The sequence below is a fragment of the Bos taurus genome, chromosome 12 (genome assembly GCF_002263795.3).
Source record: "Bos taurus isolate L1 Dominette 01449 registration number 42190680 breed Hereford chromosome 12, ARS-UCD2.0, whole genome shotgun sequence".
NCBI lineage: Eukaryota > Metazoa > Chordata > Mammalia > Artiodactyla > Bovidae > Bos > Bos taurus.
Window position 1 is genome coordinate 33,630,497 of NC_037339.1, and position 27,627 is coordinate 33,658,123.

At 42.9% G+C, this 27,627-nt stretch overlaps 1 protein-coding gene across 4 annotated transcripts in view; it reads right to left on the reverse strand.

Moving 5' to 3' along the window:
• The window catches only part of ATP8A2 (ATPase, aminophospholipid transporter, class I, type 8A, member 2), a 494,154-nt gene that overhangs the window by 251,200 nt on the left and 215,327 nt on the right, over positions 1–27,627 (reverse strand). For all 4 annotated transcript variants that reach the window (XM_024999819.2, XM_024999820.2, NM_001435329.1 and 1 more), the window contains one exon: positions 23,296–23,468. In XM_024999819.2, the coding sequence (XP_024855587.1) occupies positions 23,296–23,468 (173 nt within the window). The remainder of the gene's footprint in view (positions 1–23,295; positions 23,469–27,627) is intronic.

Sequence of the window (27,627 nt, forward strand, 5' to 3'; positions counted from 1 at the left end):
TTAATAATGAGTACTTAATAATAAGTAATCGGAGAAGGCAATGGCAACCCACTCCAGTACTCTTGCCTGGAAAATCCCATGGACAGAGGAGCCTGGTAGGCTGCAGTCCATGGGGTCGTGAAGAGGTGGGCACAACTGAGTGACTTCACTTTCACTTTTCACTTTCATGCATTGGAGAAGGAAATGGCAACCCACTCCAGTGTTCTTGCCTGGAGAATCCCAGGGACAGAGGAGCCTGGTAGGAGGCCGTCTATGGGGTCTCGCAGAGTCGGACACGACTGAAGCGACTTAGCAGTAGCAGTAGCAATAATAAGTAATAAAAATATATTGGTGCATATGTTGATGTCTGGTAAAGACCACAAACACAGGTTTTGGTTTAACTAAATCGGACAGAGGTTTACCTAAACAGACCATGTGCCAGTTTAGAGCAGGAGAGGGCTCTGTAGATGCCCCCGCCACGGCCCTGCCCCACCCACACTCTACCCACAGCAGCCCTGCCGTGCCCCCACGACAGCACACCAATGCCTGTCACCACCATATCACGCCCCCAGCCCACCCCACCCATGCCCCACCCATAACTACATCCAGTGTCCCACCACTCCCACTGCAAAGGGTTAGGGCCACACCTGGGGAGTGGGCCGGGGACCACAGGTGCGCTGTGACTCTGAACCTCAGAACAGAGGGCTTACAGGCAATTTAAGGTTTCCATCTGGGTCCTTCCCCACATGCAGCCTCTGCAGGGTTTATGCTCTGTCCATAACTGAGGCGAACTGGTAGGAAATTACACAGGGGCATATTCCCAGCGCTCTGTCATACTTGAGGAAATGAAAGGATTTAAGCATATCTGGCTTCAATAAATATTTTCTCTATAAAAACTAATCTACAATTACATTTAGTGTGAAATATTATATACGAAAACATCCCACGTGTTTTTGTTGCCGGAGGACTCTTTGCAGTTTGTGTTTTATTACCGGTCTGCTGTGTAAGTCTGGAAAATTCCCTCTGGGGAAGTTGATTCTGGGTAAGGGCTGACTTCAGCTGCAAGTACTCCCGGTCCTCTAGGACAGAGGGTCTCAAATTCTTCAAAGGCCCATGGTATCTGCTTTTCTATACTGCAAATACAGCCCTACCACGTGGTGGATGCTCTGGTCCTGACACAAACGACACCACGGACAGAATTACTTCCCTGGCTGTGCACAGCATCTTGTGGGAACCAAGGTTTCCATGACGCCAAACATAACCCCCAAAGCCCTAAACTTCTTCCTGTAATATTTCAGTGAAGTAAACAATATTTCTCAGAGGACAGAAGTCTGTCACAGGAGGGTTAAGCTTGAAAAGGTTTCGAGTTTCATGATTTACCTTGAAAATTCAGGTGACCTTTATAGTCTCCATCATACCACAGTGAGGTTAATTTATACACAAAGACCTTCCTCTGACAGATGAGGGGAAAAAACATATTCTGGATGGCCCAGGTTTTCTGTGAGGCCCTGATCACCCCAGTCCGACAGGACACGTGTGCACACACCCTACCGCAGCTGGAAGAGGGTGGGGATGTGGTATTACAGGTACCAGGCACTGCACTGAACATCAAGACAAAGGAAGGGAGCTGAAATGTATACACATGTGTCCACCCAACTCCTCCTCCTCCTCCAGCTGATGCTTAACACTTTATGACCGGGGGGTTTTTGCAGAAACTAATGTCTGTGGCTGGAGATTTGTTAGATAAGGGATATTGCTATAGCTCCAGTCAATAATGTTCAGGTAATACAAGACTACAAGGAGATCCAACCAGTCCATCCTAAAGGACATCAGTCCTGAATATTCATTGGAAGGACTGATGCTGAAGCTGAAACTCCAATCCTTTGGCCACCTGATGGGAAGAACTGACTCATTGAAAAAGACCCTGATGCTGGGAAAGACTGAAGGCGAGAGGAGAAGGGGATGACAGAGGATGAGATGGTTGGATGACGTCACCGATGCGATGGACATGAGTTTGAGTAAGCTCCAGGAGTCGGTGATGGACAGGGAAACCTGGTGTGCTGCAGTCCATGGGGTCGCAAAGAGTCGGACACGACTGAGCGACTGAACTGAACACAAGATGTATTACTTCCTGCCTGGTCAGTAAGCTGTTAACTGCTCTTCCCTACAGAGCCTCCTAGCATTTCTGTCTTGTTGTTAGATATTTCCTCCAGCCCCTGGAAATCCAGCCTTCTCATGGAAAGGTCTCCTTGGAATCCATCAAATGACTCCTCTGTCCTTTCAAGCCAATCATTCTAGGCTGAATAAAAGGTTACACCCACATCCTAATCCTTGTAACCCAATAATGTTACCTTATATGGCAAAGAGGACCTCTGCAGACATAATTAAGTTCAGGAGCTGGAGCTGGGGCGATTATCTGGGATTATCTGTGTGGTCTGTACATGCGATCACTGCAGTCCACTGAGGACAGTTTACTGCAGAAGCAGAGGAGGCGACGTGATGACAGAAGCAAACTGCAACGATGTATTCTGAAGATGGGAGAAGGGGCCACAAGCCAAGGAGTTTCTCATTTAAAGAAACCCTTTAGGGTCATCCCAATGCACCAGCCCTGAGCACCCTGTCTCATGCATCAAACCTGGACTGACGATCCATTTCACATATGATAATATACATGTTTCAATGCTATTCTCTCAAATCATCCCACCCTCCTGAGGGATGGGATGGGGAGGGAGGTGGGAGGGGAGTTCAGGATGGGGAACACATGTACACCCATGGCTGATTCATGTGAATGTATGGCAAAAACCACCACAATATTGTAAAGTAATTAGCCTCCAATTAAAATTTAAAAAAAAAGAAAAGAAACCCTTTAGAATTCTGCACCCATCAGACGCTGGAAAAGACAAGGAAACAATCTCCTCTGGAGCCTCCAGAACTGTAAGAGAACAGCTGCTAAACCTGTGGAGACTTGTTACAGCAGCACAAGAAAACTACGGATACCGCCCAGCTTGCAGGGGGCTCCCTGCCCTCCCCGCATCTATCCCCGTCATGTTTCCCGCACCCACTGCAGCTCCCCCAGTCCTGTCTGCCTTCTAAACACAGTTTGCCTCAGCTTCTGGACAACAAAATATGATGATCTATTTCACCCAAATTGGAAATTTTTTCCGCTTATATATATATCCTAAGTATTGGATATATAGGAAATTTTTTCGTTATATATCCAGTAGTTCCTCTTTGGAAAATAATTCTCATCTAATGATTCTTTAAATAATAAACACCACAGATGCCTTTGAAATAAATAGATCCAAAATATGTTGGCGGAGTTTTCTATTAAATGTGTATCTATATACCACAGGCGAACATGGGCTCAGGTAGTGCTTGTCAAGTCACTCATCCCCTCTGAGCTTCAGCTTTCTTTCTAGAAAAATAGTGCAGCCATAGAAATGAAATTACATATAAAACGTCTTGGTAACAGCTGGTACATGATGAGCACTCAGTGTGTGTCATCGCCCTGGCATGTGACATTGAGCCACAAGTATCATATTGATCCCCCGTGCTCTAGGACTTAAAAAGGCACAAGATGGGTCTAAGCGTCGGAAAACCAGCTCATCTGACTTCCCAGTCTCACCACTTGCAAACTCACAGCATATCCCCACTGCGGCTGGCTGCATCTCCATGACACCAGAAACCAGAACATCATCAATGACACAGGAACTGAAACAGGAATGGGGACCCATCGTTATGTGTGACCATCAGGAACAAACCAGGGTGATATCAGCAGGAGGAGACAGAGAGGAAGCTGGTGGGATGAAGGGTCCAGCAGCTAAGGGACCAAGAGTGTGGTGTTTCAGTAATAAATTTGGAGGCCTGGGCAATGCACAGGGCAGGTTTTCAACCAGGGCAGGCCTGAGGGCGGCAGTCCGACATGGTCTGGTCCAGGCCAACAGATGTGTCTGGGACTCACACCCAGCAGCCTGGCGACCACAGACGCAGTTTTCTGCCACCAGCACCCAGCGACAGAGCTGTGGGGCCTGGCTCCCCTGCTTCTCCATCCTCGCATCCACCCAAGAGCGAGTCCTCTGTTGTCCTGCCCCAATCTTCAGTCCTTCGGGTCTGGGAATGCTCACCTCAGAGGAACAGAGTCTGCACAGTGAACCTTGGGTCTGAAAAGGCCCTCGGACCCCATCGCAGTCAACAGTCACCACCTCTAACCCTGGTCAGCAAGACAGGCACACGACACCACACTCAGACTCTGCCCCGAACCTCTGGGTCCATTCTCACGGGTAAGTGATGAGGCTCCAGCGATGACTTACCCACCTTGGATCACTGCACAGGTGGTGCTACACGTCAGCTCGTCCCTCCCATCCTTCACTCACCCCAAACAGCAGCGAACAATCACCACAGCCTCTAGGAAATGACCACACTCTCCAGCTACACCAATCCTCCCAATAGAGTTACAAACCATAAACTAACAAAAGCCAGCTAGATGATGCTTGAAAGGAACACAGAAAAGCCAGAAGTGAAAGGATGGGAGGATGTGCCAGGCAGATGCTCACTAAAGAGAACTCATTACTGTGCTCAATTAGTATCCGATATGAGACTGTAAGGCCAAAAAAAGCATTGCTAAAAATACAGAAACGCCTCTCGTGAGCAAGTGGGGAGCAAAGTTGGGACAAGGAGATAAGGCGCATCACATTCTCGAGGTTGTTAAGAGTTAAACATGTGCCGGAGAAGACTCTCGAGAGTCCCTTGGATAGCAGGGAGAGCAAACAAGTTAATCCTAAAGAAAATCAGTCCTGAATATTCATTGGAAGGACTGACGCTGAAGCTGAAGCTCCAATACTTTGGCCACCTGATGCGAAGAGCCAACTCACTGGGAAAGACCTTGATGCTGGGAAAGATTGAGGGCAGGAGGAGAAAGGGGTGACAGGATGAGATAGTTGGATGGCATCACCGACTCAAGGAACATGAGTCTGAGCAAACTCGAGGAGATAGTGAAGTACAGGGAAGCCTGGTCTGCTGCAGTCCATGGGGTCACAAAAAGCCAGACAGAACTAAGTGACTGAACAAGAGTTAAACACCTTAAAAATCCATGTCCTTAGAGAACAGACTTGTGATTGCCACAGGGTAGGCAGTGTGGGGTACGGGCGGGGAGTTTGGAATTCGCAGACGCAAACGATTATATATAGAATGAATAAACAACAAGGTCTATAAACAATATCCTGTGATAAACCATAATTGAAAAGAAAATGAATACACACACACATCTGAAGAAGGAAATGGCAACCCACTCCAGGATTCTTGCCCAGAAACTCCCATGGACACCAGAGCCTGGAGGGCTACAGTCCATGGGATCACAAAGAGTCAGACACAACTTAGCAATTAAACCAGCACCATAAACACACATACACACACACAAGTAAATCACTTTGCTGTATAGCAGAAATTAACAGCATTGCAAATCAACCATACTTCAATACAGTTAAAAAAAATACATGTCTTAGCATGTATGTAGATCTGGGGAAACTTCTATAAACTGCTGACCATTCACTTGAAAAAGCAATTCTGCACTATTTAGAAAAGTTGAAAATGCACATTCCCCACTACCAAGAAATTCTACTCCCAAGCATTACACTCCAGGAAAATATTTGTACAAATGTGCACAAAGGGACATTTACTATTTCCATATCCACATTGTGTGTACACATAATAATCTGCCATCAAGCCAAATAAATGCCTGCTGACGGGAGAATAATAAAATAAGTCATGGGGATATTCATACAATGGGCATTTGTATGGCAGTGGGAATGAAAATACCACAGTTACACTAATCACAGATTAAATGCAAACAACCTTGAGCAAAACGGGCCACACTGCAGTACAATTCCATTTACACCACATTCAAACATACATACAGGGAAGCAAGTGAGTCACAGGCAGAAACTAGGAGGAACACAACTGACCGAGCACACAAGGGGAGTGGGCACTGTCACCCCCGTGGGGGAGGAGGGGGTGTGGTCTCGGGTACAGAAGGGCTTCAGCACCATTGATGCGGTTCCACTGCTTGGCCCTGGGGTGAGACAGCAGTATTTGTTTTGCTGTGGTCATCCCTGAAGGAGAAAGGGCAGCTGTCCAGCTAGCACACGGCAGGGATGTGGTGGAACTATTCTGGAAGAAATGAAATAGGGAGACTTTCCGAATTGGAGCCTGAAGCCCAATGATAAAGTCTTTCTCTGGGCCTGAGCTGGAGTCCCAGGACAGCAGGGCTCCGTGAAGGAAGCCCGGGTGACAGCGCCCGCGGACACTGATGGCCGAGTGTTTCACCCACATTCAAACTCAAAGAAGCCAGAAGAAGGCACCGCCTGTGAGACCCTGCACACAGACGATGCCACTGGGGGTCCACGTGCGTGTTTCTACACGTGAACAGGGTGCAGTCCTTTCCTTCCCTCTGCCATTTTGTACCAACTTTGTCCACTCATTCCTTCCTTCCTTCATTCATTCAGTTTGTCCTCATCTAAGCCAGAAGCCAGTTACAACAGAACACTCACTGAATTGGTCCATGATCGTATGTTTTCACGTCTAACCAACTTTTGAAAGATCAATTTAAAACAGTGTACTGGTGTTTTTTTTTTTTAATTAATTAATTAATTTTAATTGGAAGCTGATTACTTTACAATATTGTGGTGGGTTTCACCATACATTGACATGAATCAGCCACAGGTGTACATATGTCCCCCATCCTGAACCCCCCTCCCACCTCCCACCTCATCCCATCCCTCAGGGTGGTCCCAGTGCACTGGCTTTGAGTGTCCTGTTTCATACATCGAACCTGGACTGGTGATCTATTTCACATATGGTAATATACATGTTTCAATGCTATTCTCTCAAATCATCTCACCCTCGGCTTCTCCCATAGAGTCCAAAAGTCTGTTCTTTATATCTGTGTCTCTTTTGCTGTCTCGCATATAGGGTCATTGTTACCATCTTTCTAAATTCCATATCTATGCGTTATTATACTGTATTGGTGTTTTTCTTTCTGACTTACTTCACTCTGTATAATAGGCTCCAGTTTCATCCACCTCATTAGAACTGATTCAAATGCATTCTTTTTAATAGCTGAGTAATACTCCATTGTGTATATGTACCACAGCTTTCTTATCCATTCATCTGCCGATGGACATCTAGGTTGCTTCCATGTCCTAGCTATTGTAAACAGTGCTGCGATGAACATTGGGGTACATGTGTCTCTTTCAATTCTGGTTTCCTTGGTGTGTATGCTCAGCAGTGGGATTGCTAGGTCATATGGCAGTTCTATTTCCAGTTTTTTAAGGAATCTCCACACTGTTCTCCATAGGGGCTGTACTAGTTTGCTTTCCCACCAAGAGTGTAAGAGGGTTCCCTTTTCTCCACACCCTCTCCAGCATTCATTGTTTCAATCTCTCATTGTTATTCTTAGCTAAATTAAACCACCTGTTTTCCTTTCCTCAACTCATTGTTTCAGGAGGCAGGGCCACTGTATTGGTCTTCTTGGAGGATGTATCCTAGATTATTACTGGTTCTTCAGCACTTTCTTTAATTTTTTTTAAATTATGTATTGATATTTTTAGCTCACTTGGGCAAAAAAAATACATATTCCTCCAGATTTAACACAGTGTCAGTTAAACAACAGCAAACAGGCTCTCAGTTTTGCGTACCAGCTGGCATTCATAACCCCAAGAGCGATGAACATGTAAAAAAGAACCAAGAGATTCAAAACAGCAGGACAATAAAAAGGAAACAAAGCTCAAAACAAACTGTCTAGTCATTTAACTTTCTTCTGACCCCGAGTCTCTGAGATACTAAGATGCTCTTTAATAAATTTCATAATCCAAGATTTCCCTTCAACTCAAGGAATGACACAAATGCTTGGTTTTGGAAACTGTTGCTGAATTTCATCATTATGACAAAAAAGTAATCTTAGTCCAACTTCCCAATCTAAAAATTTAGCACACCACCACAAAAATAAAATCCCATGACCTAACCAGTCCCAACATCAAGGGGAAAAGATCTTGGGATACATGTGACATCAGGTAGGAGTAAGCCCCATATACTCGGCCCCAGGACCGTCCCGCCATCTAATCCCCAAGTCCTTACATGCAATATCATTTTCTTTTCCTTGGGAGCCTGGACTTTAAAGCACTATCATTAAAATATATATCATGCAGTAAAAGGGAGGAAATTAAAATGCCAATGATAAGCAAGCTTGATCTCAATTCTTCATTCCAACTTGTGTGCCTTAGGCCCTTGCCCACCCCAGGAGGAACTTCAGTGGGGCACATGCTCTAACCACTAGGGTCAATTATACAAAGAGAAGTGTTCAGATTAGGGTTCATCCCCCCAAAAGCAAGCATAGCCACCAAAAGACCATCATACAGTACAGAGTCAGTGAGATTACGGCTGTTTTGGAGTCAGCTTTCCTTCTTTGATAAAGTTTTACTTAGAGTTATTACAGGTTCTTTCATTCCATCTTTGGATACTTTTTGAAAAGAGGAGTTTGACCAAGTAAAAGGAAGTTCAGCACACTAGTAAGAGGAACTATGACTTTATATCCTTATGTAAAGGCCTGTGACTTTATATCCTTAAGACCTGGTCTTTTCTCACGGCAGTGGTGGCAGTGCTCACCTTGAAAGGATTTTTTGGACATCATGTGAAATGAGGCCTGGGAGGTGCTCAATAGGGAGCCCATTCTCAGCATTAAATAGCTGTCATTACCAATAACATATTGAATCCCTGGTCCCATTCTTGACAATTTGCTCCTTTCACTCTGACTTTTCATACTTGATTAGAGTCCTCTCCATTTTCCGTCTTGACCACCCTCAAATCTGTGAACTCTTCAGAACTCTTCAAAACTTTCCCTTCAACTCCTTAATCCAAGCTACTCAGATCTGATTGACTATGGACCAATGAATGAATGAGATGACTAAATAAATGAAAGAGTGATCATTCTTTCAGTCTGCCCGTCTCTGGCAATGTCACCAGCAGTTGGAAACACTCATTAAATGAAAAACTCACAGGCAAAAATAGCACCTACGGGACAAGACAACTAAAGACACCTTTCTTTCCAGAAGACTATTTACCAACTCTGTTCTACCCACCTAGTGTGTGACTTGTTGCGTTCAACCCAAGCATGGAAACACATGTGAGACCTTGTTTCCACCACCTCCCACTCCCCTGCCACCATACAGGTGTGTCTCTGGAACAGACCAGGAGCCCCAAGGAGGTACTGGGCAGGAAGTATTTTTATACTACGTACCTTTAACTCATTCAACACATATGCAAATTTCATCTTGATTTTCAACTCAAGACACACACATTGTGACCTACATTTGAATTAATCTTTAGAAGACTTCTAGAATTTTCTGGGATAGTCACAGGAAAGGCACTAAGGTAAAAATAGGAAAAACATAAATCATTAGCAGCTACTAGATTCATATTGGACTTTACTAGAATCTTGCCTGAGAATCTTAGCTCACAGCAATGATATATTTATTTTCCCTAAAATATCTACATGAAAGCTGTGGCACTCCAAATCAGACTGATTAATTTCAGGAATTTGAAAATGAGTGGGCTAATGTAAATTGGTTCTAAATCAGCATCCTTTCATACACAAAGGTATGCTTGAATAATATATATATATATAAAACTGGTAAAAATTCCAAAGCCAATGAAAATCACCCCTTAGTCCTATCAGATAACACAGACTCTGTGAGAACGATGTGATTTGTTACACAGAATTGTAAACGTGCCTTTCAAGTTGGAAACAGAGGGGGCAATTTCTGCTTCTCAAAGCTGACATCAAAACTGAAATATGGGATGAACTGACAAAGCTGGGAACTTAGTAAGAGAAACAGACATCATTCTGGGAAAGGAGGGAACTGTGTACAGTGATCACCATGTTGATTTTTAAGGATTAAGTTACTAAATGTACCTTAAGACAAAATAAATCAAGTTAATCTTAGGATAATCTTAAGGGGAGACTGGTATAGTGAACTAAATACAGAATTAAATTTTCAGTTCCATGAAGATATGCCTCACTTGCCCATCTATCAGCTGAAATAACTTATCCTTTGTTGTCTGTTGTTGTTTAGTCACTCAGTCATGTCCAGCTCTTATCCCCATGGACTAGCCTGCCAGGCTCCTCTGTTCACAGGATTTCCCAGGCAAGAATGCTGGAGTGGCTTGCCATTTCCTTCTCCATATGTTTTGTTGGGATGGCATAAATTTCCATTCCAAGCAGTTCCTGGTTTATTTCACAAGGAAATACTTTTAAGGCTATTATTTCCTACTCATGCAATTCTCCCCACCTACCATTCATACCCCGCAAATCCTTTTATATACACAAACTCAGACTTGAGGATTTTATTAATTAGCTTGAGCAGTATGGAGACCTAAGCTTATCGGTTGGCTCAGGTTGGCATAACAAAGTACCACGGACTGGGGGGCTTCAACAACAGAAAGACACTTTCCCCACTGTTCCGAAGTTGGAAGTCCAAGACCAAGGTGCTGGCCAGCTGGGTTTCTGGGGAGAGCTGCTTCCTGGCTTGTAGATGGTGCCTTCTCCCTGTGTGCATACCTGGCAGAGAGCTCTCTGGTACCGATTACAAGGACACTAAGCTTATTGGATCAGGTTGTTGCTGTGTTTTTGTTGTTCAGTCGCTAAGTTATGTCTGACTCTGCAACCCCGTGAACTGCAGCATGCCAGGCTTCCCTATCCTTCACTATCTCCCGGAATTTGCTCAAACTCAGTGTCCATTGAGTCGGTGATGCCATCCAACCGTCTAATCCTCTGTCACCCTCTTCTCCTTTATGACTTCATTTTACCTCAGTAACTTCATAAGGGGCTGTTTCTGAACATGGTCAATGTTTCAACATACAAATTTTGTTGTTGTTCAGTCACTAAGTCATGTCTGACTCTTTGTGACCCCATGGACTGAAGGCTTCCCTGTCCTTCACCATCTCCCAGAGTTTTCTCAGACTCATGTCCATTGAGTTGGTGATGCCATCCAACCGTCTCATCCTCTGTCGCCCCCTTCTCCTCTTGCTATCAATCTTTTCCTGCAAAAGCATATTTTCTAATGAGTTGATTCTTTGTATCAGGTGGCCAAAGTATTGGAGCTTTAACTTCAGCATCAGTCCTTCCAGTAAATATTCACGGTTGACTTCCTTTAGGACTGACTGGTTAAATTTTGGGAGGATGTAATTATGTCCATAGCACTTAGATTCCCTTTCACTGTGTGAGAGAAGCCACTTAGATCTTTATCATCTAGTCCCCCAGAGTCTGTAGACTTTCAGCAAACCCATGGGATTGGTCTGGATACAGGCAATATATTCACTTTACCCTGAATACGCTCATTACTCAGCAAGCAAGCCTGACCTTATCCAAAGCCCTGCCTCTCAGTGACCTTGACAGAGGGACTGAGTTATGGAGGATGCTTCACCTTCCTTGGCACTTCCTCCTCTTCTGAGCCTGCATGGAGAAAGAGGGACTTCCTACAAGGCTCATCCTCTCAGCTCCAGAGACCTAGAGGGAGCAGCACTGACCGATGAAGACGGTCTCCATGCCTTGAGGTGAAAACCCCCATGTTCTGTGCAAACCAAGCGGAACTCAGAGTCCTTTTCTCATGGGGAACAGCTTCAGCAGCCTGGCTAACGAACCCCAAGACAAAGAGCAGCCCTGAGACTTGCATCTAATGGAAGCACGGCAAGTTGACAGAGGAAAGCACAGGCTTTCAGTGGCTGCTTGTCGGTGCAACTTCACACATCAAGGAAATTAATACAGAAAGGCAAGGGCCCCCAAAAATCAACTACAAAACATTCCAGTTTCCTCCTGCAACCAAAAAGGAACATTCATAGAACATTTGTTCTATGAAAGACGCCGACCACGTCATCTGCTGTCCCAGACTGCATCAGCTGTGATGCGCCTTCCTCCTGAAGTCCTGTCCACCTCAGATCCAGCCTGACCCCCTAGGGAGATAGTACACGCCGCTCCCTGTGTTACAAATTTCCATCACTTCTGCAAGCTGCAAAGAGAATTTACCTCCTCCAGAAAACGTCCCCTGATCAGACAAACCACAATGATAAATACTAGAACTTGCCGCTGTATGATATTTAATTTGCAATCAGCTCTCATCATTTACGTGCGTTGTTTTATATATTTTCTAAAGACGTACTATGTTTATAGTTTTTCCACCAGGTCGCATGTAAGCTCAGGGTGACTCTGTGTGCAGCCCAGAGTCTTTCCCTCTCATTTTCATCCTGTAGCTGCACAAACTATAGGGACTAATTAAATGCCGTTTGCAGCCACACGGATGGACCTAGAGATGATCATACTAAGCGACGCAAGTCAGAAAGACAAATATTATAACACTTCTGTGTGGACTCTAAAAAAATGATGCAAATGAGCTTACTAACAAAACATAAACTGACTCACAGACAGAAAACTTATGGTTTGCACAAAGGGAAAGGGGAAGAAAGGGTAAATTAGGAGTTTGGAATTAGCACATTCACACTACTACATATAAAACAGATAAATAACAAGGACCTACTGTATTTCACAGGGAACTATGCTCAATATTTTGTTATAACCTGTATGGAAAAGGAATCTGTAGAAGTATATATATGTGTGTGTGTGTGTGTGTATGTGTGTGTGTGTGTGTAGGGATATGAATATATGTATGTGTATAAAACTGAATCACTTTGCTGTACACCTAAAACTAATACAACATTGTGGATCAACTATACTTCAATTAAAAATATATATAAAAATATTAACCATAATTAGACTCTAACCATAATTAGACGTTGGCAGGTCTAGAAAATATTTACAGCCCTCTTTTTTTCTTTTTTTCTAAATAACATGACACTGAATCCAGAGAAATCTTCAGCACAAGACAACCTCAGATACAAAAGAAATACGGTGAGGTCCCCAAGGGTGGACTCACGCTAAAGATCAGGCCACAGTTTTTAAACACAAGAAACACAAACAGGACCACAGCCAACCCCTGCCTTCTCTCTTTAACTTCTCGGATTATAAATATTTTAAACTTCATGAAATGTTGGTACCAGCCCTAATGCAGTTGTTATTTATTATTCTTAAGTAGCTGTGTTTACACTCTCATGGGTTAATATACAATTACAGCTATACAGGAATATAAACTCAGATCCCAAGTGTCATGAAAGTAAGTGAACATCATGCAACATTTTTCTTCCATTTTTCAAAAAAGGCTTCGTTGCCTCCTATATTAATCTTGCATTTGTTCCCAGATTTGATCATTCAAACTTCCTATTGTGACGTGATGCATTAGGGTTTGAAAAAACACTGAATCTATATGTTCATATGTTCAATAGTCTACAAATAAGCATCTATTCCCTTACTGTTGCTATCTTCTGTTTCAGGGACAATAATTTATGTTCATCATGGTTTTATAAAGACAAAATAAGAACTTAAGCCTCAATTATCTGTGCATTGGCAAAATACTGTGATAACGTAAGACTTCTAATTTCTCAGGCTCTAGTATATTCAAACAACACCTATTCATTAAAACAAATAAAAGGAAAAACACAGAAGGATTGACAGATGGTTTTAACTTGACACTTGTATATTTGTGAAAGGATTGTCTTCAAGCTGGTGTATTTACTTTGGTCTTTAATGACTGATGTGCCCAACTGAAAGGAAGCCACAATGAGTACTCGCTTAGTAGGAAGAAAGGCTGGCTCTGCTCTTCTCAGATGATCCAGATGTCAAATGATGGAGTACTTGGGTGAGAGTGGCTGTCTGTCTGTCTACCTCGCTCTCTCATTTGCCAGCCTATCTGGAACTCAGCCACGGGAGACCACTGGCTGGCAGACTTCTGTCAGCTGATCAACAGCAGAAAGCAAGCCTTTCAGCAGAAGCTCTTAGCCTTCACTGACCCAGCAAAGCTATGCAGAGAAACCTGATAACAAAGCTCTGAAATCACCAATCAGAAAACTCAAACAAAGCCCAGGCTTCCAAAATTTGGCAACTTGACTCCACCAATCTGACTTCTCTCCTGTTGACAATTCTGCTTGTAATCTAAAGTGGGACGGAATATAAATATCATATCAAGAACTCTGAGAAACAAAAGATGTCAATGTTCTTCTCTGTCTTGCATTCTCTCCCTTGTCCTGCATCCTCTCTCAAGTTCACTATGGAATCTCAGGGGCTCAAAGCAGAGAAGCCCCACTGCCCTCACGGTGGACAGATGGACCCAGAAGATGTTATGCTGGTGAAACAAATCAGTCCCAGAAGGACAACCACTGCGTGATTCCTCTTACAAGAGGTGTCTGAAATAGTCACTGGTAGAGCCCCTGGTGGCTCAGAAGGTAAAAACTTTGCCTGCAATGGCAGTTTGATCTCTGGGTCAGGAAAATTCCCTGGAGAAGGGAATGGCTACCCACTCCAGTACTCTTGCTTGGAGAATTCCATGAACAGAGGAGCCTGGCGGGCTACCGTCCACGGGGTCGCAATAGAGTGATTGACACTTTCACTTTCTTCTTTTCATAGAAATCAACAACAGAAAGGTGGTGATGGAGGGGCGGGGGGCTGTTGTCCAGTGGGTACAGACTTCCAGTAACACATGAGTAAGCTCCAGAGATCTGCTAGAGTTCACGATGAGGTCCTTGACAATCTGTCCACAGAGTTGATCTCATGCTAAGCATCCTTACTACATCAAACAAAAGAAACAAGCAAAAAAACACCAATGGGGACACAAGGAAACCCTGGGAGGTGGTGGATATGTTAATTACCCAGATTGTGGTGATGGTGAGAAGAGTGGATACATATGTCCAGACTCTGCAAACTGTATATGCTAATTACGTGTGGTTTCTGTATACCAATTACACCTTAATAGAGCTGGAAAATACAAGCAGAAACATAGACGTCTTCAGTCTGTGGATGCAAACTGTAACCCTGATCCTTCCTATTCAAACTGGGGGACAGTGAGACTTCAGGGTGGAGCACTCCATACGATGTTCAAAGTCATCGAGGAATCCTAGCTGTCAGATGAGGACAGGGAAGGCATCGATAATTTAAGAGCTGATAAATGAGGGAACGCATCAGATACATAGACAGGGAAAGGGAAAACATAATTTTCTTTGGGACCAATTAAGGTAAGAGCTACTTTGCATATTCTTAATCAGAAAGACATCAGTGCTGTCAGGAGAAGTGGGATTTTTTTCCAAACCAAAGTTAACATGACACTTGCTTGTATTAATGAAACACGTTCTGGACGACTTCACAGGAAAAGGGAAAAAAAGGCACTTTAAGTACAAATACTATCACAAGGCAAGACCTGGGGACATAAAATATTCACGACATATTCCACATGTTTAATTGAGCTCTGCTCTTGACTTTGTCCTCCATTGGTTTGTTTTTCTAGTAGGAAAGATGCCAAATATCATGAGCTTCTATTTCAGAACTTTGGACCGCGGTTTGACCTAACATCACCTTGTTTCATTTGGCAAGCAGCATTGTCAAAAATGACATGCACCGGCAAATTAATCATTCATGAAGGGGGGAGAGGAAGAAACACAGGAAAAAACGTGAGACGTGACGTGTCTCTGGGCTCCTCTGGCATCTCCTGCCGGGCCCGGGCCCGGGTGTTGGAAGCAGCAGAGCAGAGGGATGGAGAGCTGGGGAATCCTGTTACCATAATTCTTAGACTACTGCCGAAAAGGAAAAGGGCCTCCATCCTCCCGCTGCCCACTTTCTACCTGAGGTCCTATGTAGACACACTGATGTGAAGATCACCAATCCAAGGGAGCTCCTGTCGTGTAAACCACTTTTCAGAAATGTTCAGAATAATACTTTCCTTACAGATGAAAAGTGATATAACACCAATTTTATAACTAAAAAGAATTTTCTTCTAGGAGATGTTTCCAATAACACAGCATATTATTCTAGATCAAACCCTATTATCAAATGTCCCCTAGTAGATATTTCTATCATGTTGTCATGCTATAAGTACCAACTTTTCATTTGAATTACTTATACTAGATTTTCTTAAAGAGGATTTTCCTTCAGTCTGAATCTATACTAAAATATATGCCCATGTTTTATCACATGTTCTATAAAAAGACATCTGTCTACCAAATCATTTTGTTAGTTCTGGACACAAGCAACTAAGTTGACTCGTTAATTCACTTTTCTATTTCTCACCGGAAGGAGTTACATGTAAATAGTGGTAACAGATAACTTTTAGCTGGAGGGGAATCAAACATATCAGAAACCTCTAAAAGTCAAAAGTTGATCTCAGAGTGATTAGCATAAACTATTTCCTGCAATAGTTACTTAAGATGAAAATAGTCCATTTCTAAACATGAGTCATAGCCAAAATTATCTTTGGCTTCCAAAAGTTGAGTAAAATTCTTTTTCTAAGATGGAATGTTTAGAAAGGGATTCCTTTCACTATTTCGGATTAATACTCTGAAGGCCTCAAATATGCCAGTCTATACAACAGTTAACATAAGGAATTTTTTATACATTACAAAATCTACATCCATCTCATTTTCATTCTGGAGAAACACTAGTAAAACTGCGGGTAGAAAAACATTTCTTAAACTTTGAGCTTCTGGAAATTGTTTTCATTCAATGTGTTGCCAAAGAACCATTACATCTAAGCTCTCATCTTTAGCAGAGTAACAATAAGGCCAGTTAGGACCACATAAAATTGCTGTAATCATTCAAATAATAGCATTCATGTTAGAGCTAACCAAAAAAGGAGAAAACCTGTCTAAAAATGAATTCTCCCTTAATTGCAGTTAATCAACAAATGGGCTTACATACTCTTAAGCCGTAATACAAACAACCCAAGGATAGACTTACAACTCGACAAGTTAATAATGCTCTCTGGAATAAAAGGTCCCAGGAGGAAGCTGACTTGTAACCAAACACGTAGGAGGCCGAAAAATCACATCATGAAAGAAACCAAAGAAAAGTTTTATTTTTGCAAGTGTACGATTGGATCCCTACCAACATCGAGGCCAACCCAAACACTATCGGTGCTACAATTCTAATTAGAGTGTCTGAGCTCTGCTTTGATATTATTCTTGTGGATGGCTCACAGGCTGAAAGACACCCCATGCAAAATCACAGGTCCTGAGATGTCTCAAAGTCCATTATGCCTCATTAATGGGAGAGTGGAGCTGGAGGGAGACTGAGTGAGAAGAAGCAGTTCCTTTCCCAGGGATCAGGCACAGACATTGGATAAGTGAGTCCAGCTCTTCAGGGAGCTCAGAAAGTGTAAGACTGAGCCAGTCATGGGAATGACACTGTCAGCAGGTAAAAATGCAGTGTGGTCTCTCCCTAGATTCTGCATATGTGTGTCCTGACACAAAATAGCCTCTCAACTGCTCCTCTTTCTAGGCGAGACTAACAAAGCCCAGTTCTGCTGCCCAAACAGAGGACAGCACATTTGTCCTGGCCGGGGGTGACCAGAGAGTGGACCAGTGAACAAGATAGTGACAACTGACTACACCCAAGTCATCACTTTGCTTTCCGAGGGGAAGGGCAAAGACATTTTTGTAAATTTCTATATTGCTCCCTCTTGAATCCACGATTATATTACGGCAATCAAGCATCCTTACAAAGACTGAGCTATAACAACCTTATTCATAGTGATACTTAAACAGTGGGGGGAAAAAAACCTTCTTAACCTAAATAGTCAGCAACAAGGAATAAATTAAACAACACATTTTATGTTTCTATTTGCCATAAAAACTGTTTATCATCTTTGCACTCCACATACTGTGGACAGTCTAACCCTCTTCCAAGAAAAGCCATTTCAACTGAAAAAGATCTACATTTAGACACTGATCACTAACAAGGCTTATCTCCAGTCTACAGGATTAGGAATGCTGTTTTCTTTCTTCTTGTTTATCTGCACTTTCTGACTTTTTTCTACAAGAAATATAAATCACTCTTAGAAAAATAAGCCCCCAAAGCTTTCAGAAACATTGGTCGTGCCCACTCTGCACTCTGCTCTGCACTCTCTTTACTCCCATGATATGAGGGTAGGCACATACTTGTTTATCTTTGCATCTGTCCTGAAAGACAGAAGTCTAAACACATCGGAGAAAATAAACGATGCCTTCTGAGATGCCTAATTTGCACAACCAGGGGAAATCTCTGCTGTGATGTTTTCCTTCCACTCCATCTCCTGCCCAGAGACACAGAGCCATAAATCACCTCTGCCCGGGTGGCGGCACTGGAGCTGTGAGCACCCCGTGTTTGCAGAGGGCTGTGGTGGGGCCATCCACCAGCTCCCTCACAAAGCAGGCCCTGATGATTCTTTCATGACTCTCTTCCTGTCAAGATAAACTTTCAAATTTGTCAGTGTTCAAGAAGTCAAAGTGTCCCCAGACTCTCATCTGTGCCTAAAAAATTGATCTCTATTTTGAAGCTCTACAAAATAAAGAGCTTCACAGAAAAAGGTAAAATAAGAAAACAAGATAGATGGTCATTTTAGGTAACAGCAACAGGGAAGAGAGAACAGAGGATTCCTTCTTTCAACCCATTTTCTACATGCCTGCTATCCCTCCGTGTGTGCGTGCTAAGTCACTTCAGTCATGTCCCACTCTGTGCGGCCCCATGAACTGTAGCCTGCCAGACTCCTCTGTCCATGAGATTCTCCAGACAAGAATACTGGAGCGGGCTGCCATGCCCTCCTCCAGGGGATCTTCCTGACCGAGGGATCGATCCACATCTCTTAGTCTCCTGCATTGGCAGGTGGGTTCTTTACTACTAGCGCTGCCTGGGAAGCTCTCTGGGGAATGATAAATCCCACAAAATTTTATGCTGAATAGGTTTAAACAAATTCTATGGGTTGAAAAATGTGTTAAAAATCAAACCTTACATTTGGTCCCAATAATAAACACAAGACCGTGGATTTTCTGGCGCAGACAACTTCACAACTCAGAAGCAGAGGTCCTCATCTCACTCAGATTGTGGATAATGCCTCCATCACTCACTGAACCCAGAAGCAAGATGATGTAATTTGTCTGAGGCTTTCATTTCCTCACTTATAAAAAATCAAGACAACACTTTTCAAGAATAAGTTATGAGCCTGCAATTTCTGACCTCAATGTCATAATCTGTCTGTGTGGTTTAGTCTCTCTGAAAGTTCCTTGGGTATAAAATCATGCCTGTTCTGCTACGAAAAGGCCCTGGCGATGGAGAAGAGGAGTACCATCCACCGAGACAGTAAACCTGGAAAACCAGTGAGAAGACTGGCAAGGATGAGGAGATGCACAGACCAGAGGACAGCAACCAACTCAGTCACATTCCAACTCAAGGTGCCCAAGAATGTCAGTGTGAGGAACCCCAGACACAGATGGAGGAGCTCTCAAGCTGGAACTCAAGGGAGAGGTCGCACGGGACAGAAAGACTGGGGAGGTCATCTAGTTTCAACCCTGACTATTCATCAGAACCACCCAGAAGCTCATAAAATTCCTAGAATTCCACATTAATTATCCTGGGATAGGGCCTGGGGCTCAGGCTTTTTTGCTTATTTTCTCTCAGCAAAGATTTCATTCAAATGAATCAATAAAACTTCCATTCAACATTCCATTTTTTCATTCAACAAACATGTCATTGCAATGCATGAATTCTTTGGTTCATTTGTTTATATTTTTAAGTTAACATTCTCCTTGGGAGAAAAGCTATGACAAACATAGACAGTGTATTAAAAAGCAGAGACACCACTTTGCCAACAAAGGTCCATATAGTCAAAGCTATGGTTTTTCCAGTAGTCAAGTATGGATGTGAGAGATGGACCATAAAGAAGGCCAAAGAAACTATGCTTTCAAAGTGTGGTGCTGGAGAAGACTCTTGAGAGTCTTTTGGACTGCAAGGAGATCAAACCAGTCAATCCTAAAGGAAATCAACCCTGAATATTCATGGGAAGGACTTATGCTGAAACTGAAGCTCCAATACTTAGGACACCTGATTGCAAAGAGCTGACTCACTGGAAAAGACCCTGATCCTGGGAAATTGAGGGCAAGAGGAGAAGGTGAAATGGTTGGATGACATCACCAACTCGATGGACATGAGTTCTAACAAACTCTGGGAGATAGTGAAGGTCAGGGAAGCCTGGTGTGCTATAGTCCATGGGGTCGCAAACAGTCAGACACAACTGAGTGACTGAACAATAACAGCAAAGTTAACATAAAATGAACCACGTCAACTGTAACAGCTCAGTTCACTCATCGTGCTGTGCAGCATCACTGCTGTGGAGTCTCAGAACACGTTCATCATCCCCAAAAGGAGACCCATATCCACCCAGAGACTTACTCCCAATTCCTCCTCCCCCAGCCCCAGACAACCACTAAGCCACTTTCTCTCTGTGTGGATTTGCTGATTCTGAATATATCCCATGAATGGAATCCTATAATACATGGTCTTTTGTGACTGGCTTGTTTTTCTGGGTATGTTTTTGAGGTTCATCCATGCTACAGCATGTATCAGTGCTTCATTCCTTCTTATGGCTGAAAAAGCATCCGTTGTATGGACAGACCACATTTTGCTTGTCCATTCATACATCGAGTGACACTTGGGTTGTGTCCACCTTTTGGCCATTACAACTAGTGCTCCTTTGAACATGCACACACAAGTATTTGCTTGGTTACCTCTTTTTAATTCTCTTGGGTAGCTACCCAAGAGTGGAATGGCTAGGTCATATAGGGGTAATTCTATGCTTAACTTTTTAAAGAAAATGTCTTAGGCTCTCTAGATGATCCAGTAGAAAGTTAGCACTGAGAATCACTAATGGAGAAGACAAATGAGCCATAAGGGCAGAGGGAACACATGTGTGGAAGAGATGTGGGTTGGAAATACAACAGGGCCAAAGGTGAAAGCTAAAAATATGGAGTCTCAAAGCTGGTGTGAAAGACCCTATGAGGGAAACACAAAACTAGGGAGAAGAGAAAGGTGTCATGGAAATAGAGGAGAATCCAACGGCTGGTGGCTCTCAACATCAGATGCTGAGGACAAATGAAGAAAGGAATTGAGAGGTTGTGCATATGGCAAGATGCAGGCCTTCATGGAGGAGGACTGATTTCAAGGAGGAGAGGAGTACAAGAGAAGTAAAGGAAGAGACCAGAAGCAAGGATTACAAACACACATTCATCATTTGCACTGAAGGCAAAGACCAGTCTTTTCTCTGTTTTCCTATGATGCCTAGGAACATACAGTGTGAATATCAAGCCTACAACAAACACCTTAATGGACTATTCATTTTATATCTCAATAAATAAGTGCCAACATGCCTGCCAACAACAGTAAGCTGTCATCCACACTGATCGCTAAATGTATTGCTGCCCAGATGATGACTTTCCTAGGGTTTTAAGCACATGAAAAAATACTGGTAAACAGTTCAGTTTAGTTCAGTTGCTCAGTCATGTCCAACTCTTTGAGACCCCATGGACTGCAGCATGCCAGGCTTCCCTGTCCATCACCAACTCCTAGAGCTTGCTCAAACTCATCTCCACGGAGTCAGTGATGCCATCCAACCATCTCATCCTCTGTTGTCCCCTTCTCCTCCCACCTTCAATCCTTCCCAGCATCAGGGTCTTTTCCAATGAGTCAGTTCTTCGAGTCAGTTGGCCAAAGTAGTGGAGCTTCAGCTTCAGCATCAGTCCTTCCAATGAACATTCAGGACTAATTTCCTTTACAATTGACTGGTTTGATTGCCTTGCTGTCCAAGGGACTCTCAAGAGTCTTCTCCAACACCACAGTTCAAAAGCATCAGTTATTTGGCACTCAGCTTTCTTTAGAGTCCAACTCTCACATCCATACATGACTACTGAAAAAACCATAGCCTTTACTAGATGGACCTTTGTTGGCAAAGTAATGTCTCTCTCTGCTTTTTAATATGCTATCTAGGTTGGTCGTAGTTTTTCTTCCAAGGAGCAAGCATCTTTTAATTTCATGGCTGCAGTCACCATCTGCAGTGATTTTGGAACCTAAGAAAATAAAGTCTGTCAGTGTTTCCATTGTTTCCCCATCGATTTGCCATGAAGTGATGGGACCGGATGCCATGATCTTAGTATAACAATGTGTAATAAGCAAAACAGTGTGATTCCAATCTCAGCAAAATCTTAAATTCTTCCATTTTCCCTCTTTCTGCTGCCTGAAATATTGCTTTAAAGTATTTATCCATTTTCACACAGCCTTTGCCAGTCTTTGAATCAATACTGCTGGGAAACAACACAAAACAATTTCAGTGAAAAATTAATTTCTGAAAAAAAAATTTTTATTCTATTATTAGAGAAAAGGGCAACTTTGATAACTATTACATTTTAAAGATGAAAAGGTCAACCTTAAATGGAAGGTTAAACTTATATTTGAAGTCACATATTAAAATTTAAATTCTCAATGAAGAGAAAGCATCTGAAAGATGTGCTTTAAAAAAAAAAAAAAAGTATGTGTTGTTTTTTTTTTTTCCCCCTTAATCTTAAATGTGAGACCAGCCAAGAAACATCTCCTGGAGGCAAAACTGCACCATCCCAGGTTCTTTTTTTTTTTTTTTTTCAATTAATGCTTCTATTTTGTAGACAGTAACGGTATTTAATTTGAAATTTCCTCTTCCCGTGCCAGTTCCAGGGTGAACGCCTTCCTGTGAAGCAGTGAGGGATCCAGTGAGGTGGGACACACAGAGGCCTCAGAGAGTAGCCATGGTCAGAAGGGGAAAAAGATGTTTTCCTTTGGTGTCCAGCACCTGGTAAGCGGAGCGTGAGTTCCTGTAGAGCCTGGAAGGCATTCCTGCTCTCCCCTGAGAAACCCAAACGGGCTCGTTTCACTTTCCCTTTGAAAAACCACGAAATTAGAGCACATGTGCTGGGATTTACAGTCTACCAGATTTTCCGTGTGGTTTCTGGTGGTTTCTGGTGTGTCTCTGCTCACCACGGCAGCAGGGTGATGGCACCCTGGCCATCGTGGCAGTTGCTGGGGATGGTGACATTCTCATCGTGACCTCTGGCTCCGCGTGAGATAGTGAGTGATGCCCTCACAGACACCACAGTGTGCCTGCCAAGAGACCCTGGCTCTGATCACTTTTACCTTCTCAGAGAACAGTAAAGAAAACAAAAATCCAAAAACCACTGACTGCCTTCCACAAAATCTGTGAACAGACAGTTGAATCTGTATTGTTGTTTTGCTTCCCCCTCCCGGAAAGTTTACCCTTAGAACTCCCACGTGTGGTTCTTTTACCTAAACGAAGGACACGGCCAAGTCAGAGCATGAGCCTGGGGCAGCCTGGCACCTACCTGCAACAGATGACTGCCTTGCACGAGAGGGCCAGGTCCAGGAAGCTCCTCCGGACCTCGAAGGACAGCGCGTACTTGAGGGTGTGGCCGTCGATGATGAGGGCCGCGTCGTTCTCCTTGCCCAGCAGGCTCCCGAGGTCCGCGCAGTGCTGGGTGATGGCTGCCCGGGTGGCCTGAGACAAGGTGTGGGGGGGAGGGGGGGAGGGGGAGTGTTACATCTCAGTGTAGCAGAGACAGAAGCTTTTAAACAGCAGAAGAAAGACCCAGAAATCCAAACTAAGTTCCTTAAAATGAAAACATGCCCCCTATAATGTAAAACATAAAAACAGAGCTCCACTTGGCCTATTGATGCATTGATATTACAACAGACCTCAGCCCAGGTCTGTGCTATGGGTGAAAACATCCCCATAGTGATATTTACAATAACCTACTGTGGTTACCATCTTCAGCTGACCTAGAGCATCTGAATTCTTTTCCATTGGAACTTTAATTGCTAAGGTTCTCGTGACTATCTTTCTCTCCCCTCCTTTATCTATATACACATTACTCTTGGTGTTCCTAGAACAGGAAATTCCATAAATACAAATGTTTTTTCTCAGGGGGCTGAGGGTGATAACGTTGCTGGAACTTAAATGTCAAGAACTTCTCAGTTTACACAAGGTAATCTTCAAAGCATGCAAAAGAAATTAGAGGATATAAAAATAACACAAAAGGTCCCTTTCTTTTCTTTGCTGAGATCTGCAGATTAAACCATTTTTCTCCATGAATCACTGGAGTAAGAAATGAATTGATAATTTTTTTCATGTTACAAAAAATATTCAACCAAATTAAATCACCAGTACCTTTTAAAACGTTACTACCAGCCTGAGTAAGTGTTTTAGTGTGATATCTATTATCAGATGGAATTAAAGCATAGAACCATTTTTTAAAACTTTTTATTTAGTACTGGAATATAGCCAATTAACAATGTTGTGAATTTCAGATGGACAGCAAAAGGACTCAGCCATGCATGTACATGTATCCATTCTCCCCCAAACTCCTCTCTCATCCAGGCTGCTGCATAACTATTGAGCAGAATTCTCTGTGCTATACAGCAGCTCCTTGCTGATAACCCATTTTTAAATAGAAAAAGTATTTATATGTCCAACCCAAACTCCCTAACTATCCCTTCCCCCTATCCTTTCCCTCCAGCAACCATAAGTTTATTATAGAATTTTTATAAACAGTGCTGCGATGAACATTGGGGTACACGTGTCTCTTTCCCTTCTGGTTTTCTCAGTGTGTATGCCCAGCAGTGGGATTGCTGGATCATAAGGCAGTTCTATTTCCAGTTTTTTAAGGAATCTCCACACTGTTCTCCATAGTGGCTGTACTAGTTTGCATTCCCACCAACAGTGTAAGAGGGTTCCCTTTTCTCCACACCCTCTCCAGCATTTATTATTTGTAGACTTTTGGATCGCAGCCATTCTGACTGGTGTGAAATGGTACCTCATAGTGGTTTTGATTTGCATTTCTCTGATAATGAGTGATGTTGAGCATCTTTTCATGTGTTTGTTAGCCATCTGTATGTCTTTTTTGGAGAAATGTCTATTTAGTTCTTTGGCCCATTTTTTGATTGGGTCGTTTATTTTTCTGGAGTTGAGCTGTAGGAGTTGCTTGTATATTTTTGAGATTAGTTGTTTGTCGGTTGCTTCATTTGCTATTATTTTCTCCCATTCTGAAGGCTGTCTTTTCACCTTGCTAATAGTTTCCTTTGATGTGCAGAAGCTTTTAAGGTTAATTAGGTCCCATTTGTTTATTTTTGCTTTTATTTCCATTATTCTGGGAGGTGGGTCATAGAGGATCCTGCTGTGATATATGTCGGAGAGTGTTTTGCCTATGTTCTCCTCTAGGAGTTTTATAGTTTCTGGTCTTACGTTTAGATCTTTAATCCATTTTGAGTTTATTTTTGTGTATGGTGTTAGAAAGTGGTCCAGTTTCATTCTTTTACAAGTGGTTGACCAGATTTCCCAGCACCACTTGTTGAAGAGATTGTCTTTAATCCATTGTATATTCTTGCCTCCTTTGTCGAAGATAAGGTGTCCATATGTGCGTGGATTTATCTCTGGGCTTTCTATTTTATTCCATTGTTTATAATAGCCAAGACATGGAAGCAACCTAGATGTCCATCAGCAGATGAATGGATAAGAAAGCTGTGGTACATATACACAATGGAGTATTACTCAGCCATTAAAAAGAATACATTTGAATCAGTTCTAATGAGGTGGATGAAACTGGAGCCTATTATACAGAGTGAAGTAAGCCAGAAGGAAAAACATAAATACAGTATACTAACGCATATATATGGAATTTAGAAAGATGGTAACAATAACCCGGTGTACGAGACAGCAAAAGAGACACTGATGTATAGAACAGTCTTATGGACTCTGTGGGAGAGGGAGAGGGTGCGAAGATTTGGGAGAATGGCAATGAAACATGTAAAATATCATGTAGGAAACGAGTTGCCAGTCCAGATTCGATGCATGATGCTGGATGCTTGGGGCTGGTGCACTGGGACGGCCCAGAGGGATGGTATGGGGAGGGAGGAGGGAGGAGGGTTCGGGATGGGGAACACATGTATACCTGTGGCGGATTCATTTTGATATTTGGCAAAACTAATACAATTATGTAAAGTTTAAAAATAAAATAAAATTAGAGGAAAAAAAAATAAATAAAAAAAAAAAAATAAAAAAAAAAGAAAGTGAAAAGGGAAAAAAAAAAATAAATAAATAGAATTTTTAAGAATAAAAAAAAAGGATGTTCTGATCTTCCTAGGGAATTCATGATTACGAATAGGATATCCAGTTCAAATATAAGAAGATATTTGGGGCTCATAATTAAAACCTGCTTTAAATTAATCAGGGAAGCACACCAGTCGGCTAAAATTACTCTGTTTGGACAACTGTCCTTCGGCTATTAAGTGACATATACATATATTTGTCATCTGATAACGTAAAGTACAGTTAAGAAACATGTAGAATGAACTGAAATTCTTCTTCCCCTCGCTAAACTGAGGATCAGCTACCATCACAAGGTGAAAAGCAGGTTCTACTGTCTGACTGCTCAGTTCTCCTTCTCAACAGGAGGCTGTCAATATCAAAAAGACTTTGCTGTCTAGCAGAAACTAACCACACTGTAAAGCAACTATACTCCAGTAGAAATTAATTTCAAAAAAGATGCATCAAAGGCACAATTGTCGTTCTACGGTCAAGTGGCCTGGGGTCTGGTCCCAACTCTCCCCTTATTGCCTCTGTGACCTTGGGCAAGATGCAAAACCTCTTTAAATAGCAGTTTCCTCAAGTGTAAAATGGAGCTAAGAATACTCACTTCATAGTGCCCTTCTTATGAAAAATGAGCTACTCAGCGTAACCTTCTAGGCACGTAACAGGCATCCAGTCAAACCCATTCCTCTTCCTGTTACTATTTATTCAATAAGAACTTCCCACATCAAGGAAAACACACATCTCTGCCACTTCAGGCAGTGAATAAATGCCATCCGTGACAAGACCTGCTTTGTCAATGCAGTAATAGAGGAAGTCATAAAATAATGCTCTAAGAAAAAAAGTTAAATGGACTCCTACTAAAAATAAAAATAAAGGACACTTTATGCTTCTTACTGTTGGTGAGTTGAGTAATTCTGAATCTCAAACAAAACATCTATGTTTACTTTATATGTGCCAACAGCCTGTCCTTCAGAATTTGGGTAGAGAAGACAATTCCAACCACTTAGGGAAACTCCAGCCTGGCAGTCTGGGGATGTCTCCAGGGGAACTCAGACAGGTCCATGCGATTCTGGAGGGTGTGCCTGCCAGGGTCAGTGCACAGTGGCCAGAGCACCCTCCTGCGAAACGTCTCACCACAGTGATGAGACTGGGTTTGCAGATGTGGTCCACGGAGGTTCAGGCATGAATGGGAGTGGGCCCAGAAGAAGTCTGAGCAAAGGGTGCATGATGGCAGAAATGTGCTGATAAAATGTGCTCCAGGGTTACCAAGGCTGCTCCCCTGGAATCATACCCTGAAGTGAAAGTTAGTCACTCAGTCGTGTCTGACTCTGTGTGAACCCATGGACTGCAGCCTGCCAGGCTCCTCTGTCCATGGGATTCTCCAGGCAAGAGCACTGGAGTGGGTTGCCATGGCCTTCTCTGGGGGATCTTCCTGATCCAGAGACTGAAGGCAGGTGTCCTGCATTGCAGGCGGATTCTTTAACGATGGAGCCACCAAGGAAGCCCTTCATACCCCAGCCCCTCCCTCAAATGTCAATCAATTGCTCAAATCTAAGTTTTAGGAAGAAGC